The sequence below is a fragment of the Peromyscus eremicus genome, chromosome 1 (genome assembly GCF_949786415.1).
Source record: "Peromyscus eremicus chromosome 1, PerEre_H2_v1, whole genome shotgun sequence".
Classification (NCBI taxonomy): Eukaryota; Metazoa; Chordata; class Mammalia; order Rodentia; family Cricetidae; genus Peromyscus; species Peromyscus eremicus.
In genome coordinates this window covers 169874394-169886869 of record NC_081416.1, presented here as the reverse complement: position 1 = coordinate 169886869, position 12476 = coordinate 169874394, and the positions used below count along the sequence as shown (strand labels likewise).

Sequence of the window (12476 nt, the reverse complement as noted above, 5' to 3'; positions counted from 1 at the left end):
GGGGTGTGGCTCAGTGGTGGAGCCCCTGCCTAGAATCCCCCAGTGAGGGGTTGGGAGTGTGGCTCAGGGGTAGAGCCCCTGCCTAGAATCCCCCAGTGAGGGGCTGGGGTGTGGCTCAGTGGTAGAGCACCTGCCCAGCATTTGTCAGGCCCTGGGTTTTTTGGGAACACACTGTGTTAAGACAGGTCTAGCATGGTGGCACATACTTATAATCACAACACTCAGGAGGCTGAGGCAGGTTGCTCTTGATTGAGGTCTGCCTGGTCTACAAAGCCTTCTTGAGCCATGTATTGAAACCCCTTCTCAAAAAAAAAAAAACACCAAAAAACAAAAAAACCAAAAAAACAAAAAACAAAACAAAAAAATCCAAAGCCAAAAAATGACGTGTTTAAATTAAGCAATCATTGCTCTGACCAAATATTATTCAACATTTGCAGTGCGGGTCACCTCTAGGTGGGCAATGGCTGGGGATCCATTGGCGACAAACAGTCTTGGTCCTGTTATGGGGGGAGGGTTCATGGTAACAGTTCCTAGAAGATAACCACCTGGAGTGGTCAGATCTGCAGTGCAGAAGCCTGGCCCAGCCTGGAGTCTGGGAGGCTTCCTGGAGGAGGAGACACAGGCACTAAGGCCTGGTAGCTGAGCACTGTCTTTCTGGCTCTCATCTATGCCCTTTCCATTCCCCGCTACTTTGTTTTCTGTTTCCCTTCATTATCCACGTACAGTTTAATGAGCGCCTACTCTTTGCAGGGATAAACCAAACCCAGCCTGATCCCAGTTATACCGAACCAGCAGAGTGTAAACCTGTGGTCATGCCAGGCTGTGCATTCAGTCCACTTCCCGGCTGTCTGGCTGTGTGACCGTGCACCAGCAACTTTACCTCTCAGTCTCGCTCACAGGACACGAGCAGGGTTCTCAAGAAGATTCTTTAGGGGGAATTATAAAGTGAAAACAACGCAGACAAGGGTGTGGAGCTGGAGAGATGGCTCAGCGGTTAAGAGCACTGGCTGTTCTTCCAGAAGTCCTGGGTTCAATTCCCAGCACTCACATGGCAAACTCACAACCTTCTCCAGTTGGAGGGGAGGTGTCGCCTTCTTTTGGCTTCTGTGGTGCACATGCATACATGCATACATGCAAACACCCATACACGTAAAAATAAATACGGTAAACAGACTATTCAACTCAGTCTGTGTACTGTTCCTCAGCTCTGCCCCCCACTCAAAACACCACGGAGAGCGTTTGTTCACTATAGGCTTTTTATTGGTGTGGGATGAGGAGGGACCTGCCACATCACGTGGACGCCCTTGCTGCGAGATGGCCCGCCAGGAGCTCAGGCAAACGTGGTTTTGAACTTCTCCTTCACTTTGTCGAATGTCTCTGAAAACCAGGTCCTTTGGGGGAGAGATGAAGACATGGTCACTGTTTACTGTGCCCTCCAAGGGCCCAGACCCCTGCTTCCTACTCCCTTAGTGTCCCTTTCCTTAATCCCACCCACATTGTCTGTGGGATGAAAATTCTGGGTTGGGTGGGTCAGTTCCCTGTCTCTGTTTCCTCACATAGACCAGAGCAGTGTGTGTGTGTGTGTGTGTGTGTGTGTGTGTGTGTGTATGTGTGTTTTGAGACAAGGTCTCATGTAGCCAGGCCAGCCTCAACCTTGATATGTAGCTAAGGATGACCTTGAACTTCTGATCCTCCTGCCTCCACCTCCCAGATGCTGGGATGGCAGGTGTGTACCTTTATGCCTGGTTTTATGTGGTGCTGGGGACCAAACCCTGGGCTTCATGTATTCAAGACAAGCACTCTACCAACTGAGCCACATGCCCAGCCCAGACTGAGCATCATGAAATCAAAAGTCAAAGAACTTCCTCTTTCCTAGCCAGCCACTGTGTGGGAAGTGGTGAGCAGGTGTGTACAGAGGACAAAGGCTAACCTCAGGTGTTGGTCCTCAGGCAGCATCTCCCTGACGTAGGCCAGGGATCTGCCTCCGCAGCAGTGGGGTTAAAAGCATATGTCACCATACTTCACTTACACCTTTTTTGTTTGTTTTGGTTGTGGTTTTTAAAGACAGGGTTGCTGTGTGTAGCCCTGGCTGTCCCGGCACTCACTCTGTAGACCAGGCTGGCCTTGAACTCACAGAGATCTGCTTGCCTCTGCCTCCCAATTGCTGGGATTAAAGGTCTTTGCATATGCCACTACCACCTGGCTTCCCTTACACATTTTTTTTTTTTTTTTTTTTTGGTTTTTCGAGACAGGGTTTCTGTGTAGCTTTGCGCCTTTCCTGGAACTCACTTGGTAGCCCAGTCTGGCCTCGAACTCACAGAGATCCGCCTGGCTCTGCCTCCCAAGTGCTGGGATTAAAGGCGTGTGCCACCACCGCCCGGCGCCCCTTACACGTTTTTTAAAGCTTTATTTTATTTGTGTGCTTGGGTGCCTGCAGAGGCCAGGAGATGGCATTGGACCCCCTGGAGCTGGAGTTCCAGGCTGTTGAGAGCCATCTGACATGGGTGCTGGGGACATCAAGTGCTCCTAGCTGCTGATCCTCCTGACCGACTTTTTAAAATGTGGATTCTGGGTATCAAATTCAGGTCCTCACAGGCATTGGTATTGAATGATCTTCCCTCAGCCTCCCTCCATCTTCTTATTTTTAGTTAGCTTCTTTTTTTTAATCTTGTTTTGTCCGTTTGGTTTTTTGCTGGGATTAAAGCACGTGCCACCACCTCCCACAAGGCCTGCCATCTCTTGCTTCCCGCCTACCCTCCTCTAGCCTGTGCTTGCCTACACGTCACCACCCTTTTCCCGCTCCCCTCCTTGGCCCAAGTCTTTCCCCTTGTCTGGAAGGCCAGTCTCTCTTGTCTATAGATCTCCCTGCCCCAGGGCCTTTGCACGCCCCCACTCCCCCCCAGGAAACTTCCTTGCCAAGTTGAGGCCTGGCTGGATATTTGTAATCAAACTCAGACCTCACTTTAAACGAATGATTTGTCTCCTTGCCAAAACGAGCAGAAATTGGCTAACCAACCTGTTTACAACATATCAGCCGCCTCTCAGGGCACCTTCATTTTCCCCTCAAAATCGCCCCCTCTTTTTGTTTTTTTTTTCTTTTGTTTCTGTTTTGAGCAGAGGCTTTGCCCTGTGGCCCAGGCTGGTCTCAAGCTCCCTATTGGCTTCCCTTAGCCTCCCAAGTTGCTGCAGTTTTTTCTTTCTTTCTTTTTCTTTTTCTTTTTTTTTTTTGAGACAGGGTTTCTCTGTGAAGCTCTGGACAACTCACTCTGTAGACCAGGCTGGGTTTGAACTCACAGACATCAGCCTGCCTCTGCCTCCCGAGTGCTGGGATTAAAGGGGTGCGCCACCAGGGACTGGGTTGTAGCTGCGGGGGTCTTAACCCAGTGTTCCCTAATATTCCTTCTCTAGTTGTCTCTTCGGCTAGTCTGAAGCCTCTGGCCTGCACAGCTCCCATCCCAGCTCTCCTGCTTTCTCTCCCTGTCCCCGAGACTCGTGGTCATGTCCTGTTTCAAGAACATATAGGGGCCGGGTGGTGGTGGCGCACGCCTTTAATCCCAGCACTCGGGAGGCAGAGCCAGGCGGATCTCTGTGAGTTCGAGGCCAGCCTGGGTGAGTTCCAGGAAAGGCGCAAAGCTACACAGAGAAACCCTGTCTCGAAAAACCAAAAAAAAAAAAAAAAAAAAAAAAAAGAACATATAGGGAGAGCTCAGGGTCTAAGGTAGCCTGTCAGCTCCCAAGCTTGGGCCCTTCACTACCACCCGTAAACACCTCTAACAGGTGGCTAGGAGTTACAGGGCCGTTCCCAGACTCCAACCATCCTGAGACCTAGCTCTATGACCTCAGGGACAGTGTCAATCACTCCTCTGGTGCTCAGTTTCCCCACTTGGTCAGTGTTGTCCACTAGAGCTTTCACACGGGCACCCCCAGAACCCGCCCGTTCCATGAAAGGGCCTAACCGGGTCTTGGTCAGGATCCCCTTTTGTCTGATGTGTTCAATGGCTGCCCGGGTCTTGTCTTCCAAAGTGTTCCCAAACTCCTTCAGCTTATCCGGTAAGTTCTCAAACGCGCTGGACAAGTCAGGGGTCGCCTGGGCGGGGGCAGGGCCTGCAGCGAGAGGGTTGAGGGCAAACCCGTTAGCATGGGGGAGGGTATCGGAGTGACCCACGGGATTCAGGACTTTGGACCCTAGTCTTATTGCACCATCCACCTCCACCATCTACGCTCCACCCCTTCTAGGAGGATCAGCCAATCCCAGAGGGGGGATTTACGTCATCGGTAGCTAGGGCTCCTCTGGACAGACTTGTTTCCCGCAGTGCCACCTTGACAGGTGGGCTGGGGGAGCCATCTGAGGGCGGCAGTGGAACGCGGACAAAGAAATGGACCTCGGAGCTCTCTCGAGGGACCTCTAAGTCTTGCGGTCCCCAGGCCCCCGACCAGTTCCACACTTCAAAGCCCCTTTCTTACCTTCCAAAGCCATGGCCACGACCACAATCAGGACAGGAAGTGAGATGAAGAGCCTCATGGTGGCTGGAGGGGTACCCTGGAGGCAGATGAGGGGGGGCATTGCTAGCACTCCTCCACCCCCACCACCATGATCCCCCCACCCCAGTCCCTTGGCTGTAGGAAGTAGGGAGCACTTTCCCATGCACCAACCTGGATCTAAGGATCTGTTAGGAGGAGCGCAGGGGTGGGAGGATCCTGCACAGGGGTTTAACAGGTCGGGAGGGGGCGGAGCAGGCTCATCGCCCTCCCCCTGAGCCTCCCCCTTGCCTGTGTGCCCACCTACTTTCTTTCTTTCTTCTTTCTTTCTTTCCTTCCTTCCTTCCTTCCCTCCTTCCTTTCTTCCTTCCTTCCTTTCTTTCTTTCTTTCTTTTGACACAGGATCTTTGGCTGGCCTCGGACTTGTGATCCTCCTGCCTCTGCCTCTCTAGTGAGCGCTGAGATTACTGGCATGCCACCACAACCGGTCCATCCTCTTCTGCCATACTGTAGGACATTGGGAGCCAGGCCCCACCCAGGCCCATCATTAGGCCTAAGACTTGTCACTGGTCAGCACCCTCGCTCCCACTCAGGGAATACATTGTTCTCACCTGCTCTCTGAGGCTGTCCCACCTTAGGGGTCTCAGAAACAACTCCGCCCACTCTCAAATCTCACCCCCAGCTCACACTGCATCCTCAGGTTAGCTCTGCTCTGCCCTTTCCTTACCCACAAGCCTCAGCTCATCCTCTCTGTCAGGATGCTGGGGGCTGGCTCCCGCCTCCCTTCACTTCCCGTGCCTTTGCATCTGGGCACCCCAGACCTCTCCTGATGCCCTCTGGGGTCTTAACTTGTCATCCCTTAGACTCCCTCTTCAGAGAGTCTAAGCTGCAGAGCCTCTCAGCTTGCAAAGCTCCACAGGCCCCTCAACTGGCCCAACCCCCACCCCCTGCCCCCAAGACACTATTAGCTCTTGTTAGGCCTCCCAGGCCCCTCCTGGCCTCAAACCTGCCTCCCCGCCCCCTCCCTGCACCACATCCTCTCCGTGAGGCTGGAGTCCAAGGCCTTCCCCTCCCCCAGAGCTGTCGTTGACCGCCAGTGACCCCCTGGCAGCTGGTGGCTGTGGGCCCCAGACACCAGGTTGGCTGGCTCATTGCCCCTGCACCCCACGTGTCAGCTCTAGGGAGGGGGCACAACGGGGATGGTTATGAAAGGGGTGGAACAGACCCGACCCTGGCTGGGTTGCAACATCTTTGGGGCCAGCTCACAGCTTCCAGTCCCTGTGGGCGCCAGGCCTGACCCTCTCGCTTCCTGAACTGAACACTGCTCAATCCTCAAGCACCCATCTGAATAATGTAACAGATTTCCCCCTACTCCACCCCGGGGCTTCCAATTCCATCCTCTCCTAGCAGCAGGGCCTCCTGTGCCCCAGGTAGAGCGATGGAGTACAGCTAAAGTCTTTAAACTACTAGTCAGTCAACTCCAACTTTTGTTTTCGAGACAGGGTTTCTCTGTGTAGCCCTGGCTGTCCTGGAACTCGCTCTGTAGACCAGGCTGGCCCTGCCCCACCTCTGGGTCTGATCAGGGCCATGGGGAGATGGAGATGGGCCTCCTCCATTGCTTAGGGGTCTTGTCTCTACTCTCGGTAGGTACATTCCTGCAACCCCATCCCTTGGGAAGTGGAGGTGGGCAGATAAGGGGTTCAAGGATAGTCTTGGTTATATAGCGAGTCTGAGGCAAGCCTGGGCTACATGAGATCCTGATTCCAAAACAACCACAGAGAGGGTTGAGGAGGGTGTGCCTTGCACGTAGGAAAGCCTGGAAGCCATCCATGGCACTCCATACAACTGGGGTTGATAGTGCATGAGTTCATGTCTATCCAGCACTGAGGAGTTGGAGGCAGGAAGATCAGGGGTTCAAGGTCATCTTTGGCTACACAGAGAATAGCTCTGGGTACCCTGAGGCCTCGTTTCAAACAGGCAAAAACAAAATCTCTCTGTAGAACTCAAAACTGAACTCTTCAGCTAGGTCTGGCGGCACAAACCTGTAATTCCAGTACTTAGGGCCGAGGCAGGAGAATTCAGCATTCCAGGCTCAACCTGGAGCGAATAACACCAAAACAATTCAGGTCTTTAGTAGGAGACAGGCCTGATATGGTCTCCCTCATTCTGAGCCCTGAGAGTGTGTTTCTAGCCCCTGGGCATGAAGTGTGGCTGCCCCGAGCTCTGCCACTCAGCCCCACTGACCCTTCTTCTCACTGGGCCCCGTGAATCATCTGTGGGAGTAGTGCCCGCCTCCAGAAAATGCTGTTTGGTGCCAGGAAAAGCTCCAGGCTCAGGGTGTGCCAGAGGCAGTGGGGGACTGAAGCCCTGGTCTGACCCAAGAGACAGACAGCTCAAGCCGTGGCCTGCCCCTGTTGGTGGGAGCCCTGCTAGGTTCCTGAGAACTGAGGGGGTGGCAGTGGAAGCCAGCCAGGGGCTCGCCAGCTCCCACCCGGACCCCTCTTAGTGCCAGCTCCCAATCGGAGCAGACACCCATAGGGACATGTCCCCAGTTTTAACTCACTCCGCATAGGCTTCCTTCCAGAAGGCGAACAGCACCGGGGGGGGGGGGGGGGGGGGGGCGGGGAGAGCGGGGATGGAAGGTGGGCTTGGGGTGGGGCCCCGACCCGGAGGAAGCAAAGACCTCGCTAACTTCAGGGTCTGGGAGAATGGCGGAGGCTCCGCGCGCCACAGTGTAGGGAGGGAAGGAACAACCAAAGACCCAGAGCAAAAGAAACTGCAGGAGGGCGAGATAAGAAGAGGCTCAGGAAAACAGGAAGCCAGAAAAGGAAGCCTCAAAGGGAACAGAGAGGAGACAAAGCAAGGAGAGGGAATCAGATAAGACCGCAAAGGAGGAGGAGGGAGGAGACCGGGAGCCGAGTAAACACAGCCTGGCTCTGCTCTCCGACATGTGGGTTCTCAGCATCACCGTGGAGCAAAGTAGCACCCAGCAGAGATAGGGTGGTGGACACCTGTGGTGCACACCTGTTTTCCTAGTTCCCGTGGAGGCTGAGGACAAAGATTCAAATATTCAAGGCCTGCCTGGGCTAGAGGTCACTCAATTGAGATCCTATCTCAGAATAAAAAGAAGGGCGGTACTATAGACAAGTAGAAGAATCCCTCAGTGAGGGGCTGGGGGCGTGGCTAAGTGGTGGAGCCCCTGCCTAGCATCCCCCAGTGAGGGGCTGGGGTGTGGCTAAGTGGTAGAGCCCCTGCCCAGAATCCCTCAGTGAGAGGCTGGGGGTGTGACTCAGTGGTAGAGCCCTGCCTAGAATCCCCAGTGAGGGGTTGGGGTGTGGCTCAGTGGTAGAGCCCCTGCCTAGCATCCCCTGGTGAGGGGCTGGGGTGTGGGTCAATGGTAGAGCCCCTGCCTAGAATCCCCCAGTGAGGGGCTGGGGTGTGGCTCAGTGGTAGACCCCCTGGCTAAAATTCCCCAGTGAGGGGCTGGGGGTGTGGCTCAGTGGTAGAGCCCCTGCCCTTCAAATTGCTAGGTCCTAGGCTTAATCTCTATTGTCTCAGAACCAGAACAAACCAAACTAGAGCTGAAACAAAGGCACATAGCCTCCCCCTACCCTACAGGCAGCAACAGTGTCATGGCATGTATGACTAATGTGAAGCAGAAAAGATAAACTGAGACTGAAGTTTTGTGGAATCATTTGCAGAGACCCAGCAAGTGCTTGGAGAATCTTTATTAAGCAAGGGCCACCAGAGGGCCAGAGTGGTACTGGGGACAGGGCCACCTGCTGGCCGTGGGTGTCACCGCAGCGGGTAGGAGAGGGACATTCATTGACTCTCCTGTGGCACTGAGGAGGGGGGGATGGGGTTGGCGGCCACGGAGGCCTGTATCTTCTCCACCAGGTTTGCCCACTGGCGCTGCATGTCTTCCACCAGCGGCTCGAACCAGCCCTTGAGGCGGGCCTGGAAGATCTCGGCTTGCAGGCGCATCTGCTGGGCCTGCTCCTCCACCTTGGCGCGCACCTCTTCCATCTGCTCGCGCACCTCCTCCAGGCGGTCACGGGCCTGGTTGCCCACCTCCTCCAGCCGCCCTCGGATGCGGGCACCCAAAGCCTGGGCGCGCTCTTGCAGGGGCTTGCCGGCCCCAGCGCCTAGGTTGGCTGTGCGCTGGCGACCCTGCTCCACCAACGGCCCCAAGCGCTCACGGATGGCGCCCACACCCCGCTCCGCGCCTTCGCGTGCCCCGGCCTTGTACACCGCCAGGCGCTTCTGCAGATCCTCGGCATCCCGCATCAGGCGCTTGCGCAATTTGCGCAGGTGCGTGGAGAGGCGTGCCCGCAGCTCCTCTGTGCTCTGGCCCAGCATGGTCTGCACCTCGTTGCGGTACTGCCCAAGTCGGTTGCGTAGGTCCTCCATATCGGCCCCGAGCCGGGACTGGGCTGCCTGCACCTCTTTGGCCAGCCTGGCCCGCGTCTCCTCCGCCATCGGGCCCAGTTGTTCCTCCAGCTCCTTTTTGTAAGCCTTCAGTTCCGTCATGGTGTCCTCCATCAGTACCCTGCAGGTCCAGAGGAAACACACAAGGGAGATGAGGACCAAGATAGAGGGGCCCAAAAGAGAGGGGTGAGGTGGACAAGAAACTAGGACGGAAGATAGGGTGGCCCTCGCTCGTATTCCCAGAAGCTGAGAAGCTGAGGCAGGAGAATCGCAGAGCCTTCGAAGCCAGCTTGAGTTGGGATCCTGTCTCAAAAAGCCAAAAACCAGTGGACCAAACAAATATATAAATGCCCATTAATCCCAGCACCAGAAGGCTAAATAAGGCAGGAGGATATAGAGTTCAAGGCCAGCCTGGGCTACACAATAATAAAGGAATCGAAAAGGGGGTAGGTGTCCAGACAGTCAGAGCCCCAGGGCCTGGATGTTCAGTGGATGCAGAGGGTGAACGGGCAGGGGCCGGGCACTCACGTCAGTTCCTGAGTGACTTGGGAACTCTGCAGTTCTTCCTGGACCTGGTCAGACAGTGTCTGTACCCAGCGCAGATAATCCCAGAAGCGGCCCAGGGCCAGCTCCCAGGGTTGGCCGCTCTGCCATGCCAGCCGATCAGTCACTTCTGGCTCGAGCTCCGGCTCTCCCTCCGCCAGGCATCCTGTGCAGAGTAAGTTCAAGGCTGGGTCAGGACCTACAGTGCTCTTGTGTCTCTTTACAGTAACAGTGGGTCCGGAGGGGTTGAAGTCTGTTCCGTCACCACAAGCATGTGTATATCTTGGTATCCCATATAGTACAGAGCAGAGGACCAGGCAGGTATGGAATTAGAAAATACATACCTCCCTTTTAAAAACAATTACAGCTATTACATTTTTTTATCTTTTTATTTGTGTGTGTGTGCGCGTGTGTGCGTGTGTGTGTGCGCGCGCGCGCGACTTTGGAGGTCAGAAGACAACGAGAGGGAACCGGCTCTTTCCACCATATTGGTCCTGGATTGGTGGCAAGCACCCCCCCCAACCCCCCCCAGCCATCTCGCAAGCCAGTCCTCTCATTTTATGGATAGGGGAAATCAAGGCCTAATGAGAACAGCTGTTCTGGGCTGTTGAATCTCAGAGAGGCCTCAGAACTGTCCCAGTCCCAACCCGCCAGAGACCCAGGGCTAGAATGGGGTTGAGAGGCGCCACCAGACAAGCGCGGGTCCATACCTGCCAGCAACGTGACCACCAGCACGGCCCACAGAGCCTTCATCTTCTCGATTGTGATTGGCCAGTCTGGGGGAAGGAGAAATTGTCTTTGAACAGCTAGGGGGTACTCCGCCCACCCAGAGAGCGCCACCCTATGTCCCTTCTCAGATCTGAGACCTTAGCCAGTCACAAACATTTCCCAAAGAGAGCGCCCGCACTTCCCCAAGGTCTCGTTACTCCCCCTCCGGTGTTCGCTCTCCGCATCCTCGGGGTGGATCCGCTGCCAAAAATTCCAGCTCCCTCTCCCAGGGTTCAAATTCCACTTCACCAAGGCACAGCGGGTAGTCCAATTCACATTCCTCTTCCTACCTTCCTGGCCAGGCCCTGCTTTCCATTTTGGTGCTAATTTAACGCGCATTTAATCATCCTCCAGCCCTGTGAGATGGTGCCCTCATATAACCCCAGAACTCACAACGCTGAGGCGTGAGGATCGTCAGTTAGAGGCTAGCCCGGGTTACTTGGGGGCTGTGATTGAAACCAGTAGGTGTTTATATAAACGGAGCCTAAGGCTCATTCCCGGTTCTGTCGCCAAAGGATGGCCCCACCTTCTAGTTGGGCTGGATGTGGAGCACCTTACTCCTGGAGGTGGCCCTTCCAGCTCCTCCATCTGTCCTGACTCGGGCAAAGACTAGTCACCTCATGTCCTTAGTTTGTCCCCAAGTGCCTCTATCGGGTTTCCTGCTTTTCCAATTCTTGCCCCTGTTTCCTGGACACCAGGGGATCCCAAGGTTCCCAGTCTACATCTTCCCACCGCCCCGGGTGAGTCCCCAGCCCAGCGTGTCTTACCAGCTCCTTCAGAAACAAGTCCTTAGCCTCCGGGGGCTGAGCAAGACTCTGGATCCCAGGCTCGTCCAATTATAGGGCTCCCCCTGCCCCGCCCCCTCCTCAGGGCTAGGGCGGGCTGGGCCAGCCCCCTGTCACGAGGCGGGTTGTCAACCCCCCTTCCCAGCAGGGCAGAGGAAAGAGGTGGAGTTTGGAGACCTTGTGACCCCCACACCCCAACAAGGGCGCTGACACTTCATCGCATAATCCAGGCATCTTTCTCCAAAGTGGGGTGCTGGCGCCCAGAGTCTCCTCCCCACTTTCCCTGTGGGGTCTGGTGCACTTTAAAGGATTGGAGGCTTAAACAGAAATGGGAGGGGTGTGGGGGGCCGTGCCGGTGTCTGTTAAGAGGCTAGGCTTCTGGGGTGAGTTTTAACCTTGGCCCCCCTTTGTTCATCCCTCAGGTACAGGTGAACTCCGGTCCCCAGGCTGGGAACATTCCAGTTCCTTCAGGAGCTGTTGCGTGGAGGCTTCCACTGGGTTTGAAGCAATCGAGGCAGGCCCCGGAGTCCAAATGCCCGTACTTAGTCCTCCCAGTGGCCAGATGTGTGACCTTGGGAGAGGGAACTCCCTCCGAGAGCACAGTTTGGTTTTTTTAGTTTTTTTTTTTTTTTAGGCAGGATCCTCAGGCCGGCCTCAGTCACAAAGACCCTTTTGCCTCTGCCGCAGCGAGCTAGGCCTGCCGGTGTGTGCCACTGCTTGTACATTTGGCTTTTCCGAGCAGTTTCTTTGCCCATTAAATCAGAAGAGTAGTTATTTTTTGTGACATGTGCCTGTAGTCCCAGCCACTTGGGGAGCTGAGGCTGGAGGATCTGCGGAGCTTGGGGAGTCAGGGTGAGCTTAGGCAACAGAACAAAGCCCATGCTAACAAGTGAGAAAGCAGCTGCTCCTGGGCTGTCTCCAGTGGGGCCAAGGCTCACACCGCACCAGCGAGCTCGCCAGCTCCACCAGATTCCTGCCCCCAGCTGTTGCCCAGAGAGGGTGGCGGCAGGAGGGAAGCCACACAGTAAGGTTTGGCACTGGACTGGGCAGGCACATGAATCTGCAGGATGGCAACAGGGGATCTCCTTATTCCAAGAAGGGTACAGGGGGCCTGGCTAAGCCTAGGCCTGTTAGCTTTGGTTTCAGAGAACACTGGCCAGAAGTGGGTGTGGTGAGATGATTTCCATGGGTTATTAACGGTCAGCTCCATTGGCCAGCTAACATCCCGACCACACAGGAGAAAGAAAGGGTTTTGGTGTTCTCCACAGGGACATCAACCAGTCTGAGTCTTCCAGTAGGGTGCCAGAAGCACCTGTGGCCCCAGCCACCAAGGCAGGACCCAGTTTGAGGCTGTTTACTGCACACCCCATCAGAAAGGAAAGCACTTTGGTGACCCAGCACCTGCCTGACACGTGAGGCCCAGTTGCATCTTACTTCCTTTGTTCCAGTCTGGGAAGGTCCAAGGGCCCCTTC

The 12476-nt window shown here is 55.2% G+C and overlaps 2 protein-coding genes across 2 annotated transcripts; both read right to left on the bottom strand.

Annotated features, from left to right (window-relative positions):
- Window positions 1–1238: 1238 nt before the first annotated feature.
- Apoc1 (apolipoprotein C1) lies at window positions 1239–4774 on the bottom strand. The gene is made up of 4 exons (XM_059280568.1): window positions 4654–4774; window positions 4465–4540; window positions 3957–4104; window positions 1239–1391 (listed from the first exon to the last, which is right to left on the bottom strand). Exons 2-4 carry the CDS (start codon window positions 4520–4522, stop codon window positions 1331–1333), a joined length of 267 nt encoding a protein of 88 aa, XP_059136551.1. The 5' UTR covers window positions 4523–4540; window positions 4654–4774; the 3' UTR covers window positions 1239–1330.
- A 3418-nt stretch (window positions 4775–8192) lies between these two features.
- Window positions 8193–11051, bottom strand: Apoe (apolipoprotein E). Its single transcript, XM_059280529.1, has 4 exons — window positions 10986–11051; window positions 10161–10226; window positions 9436–9616; window positions 8193–9028 (listed from the first exon to the last, which is right to left on the bottom strand). The coding sequence occupies exons 2-4, from the start codon at window positions 10201–10203 to the stop codon at window positions 8302–8304; spliced, it is 951 nt and encodes a 316-aa protein (XP_059136512.1). The 5' UTR covers window positions 10204–10226; window positions 10986–11051; the 3' UTR covers window positions 8193–8301.
- Between the last annotated feature and the right edge of the window lie 1425 nt (window positions 11052–12476).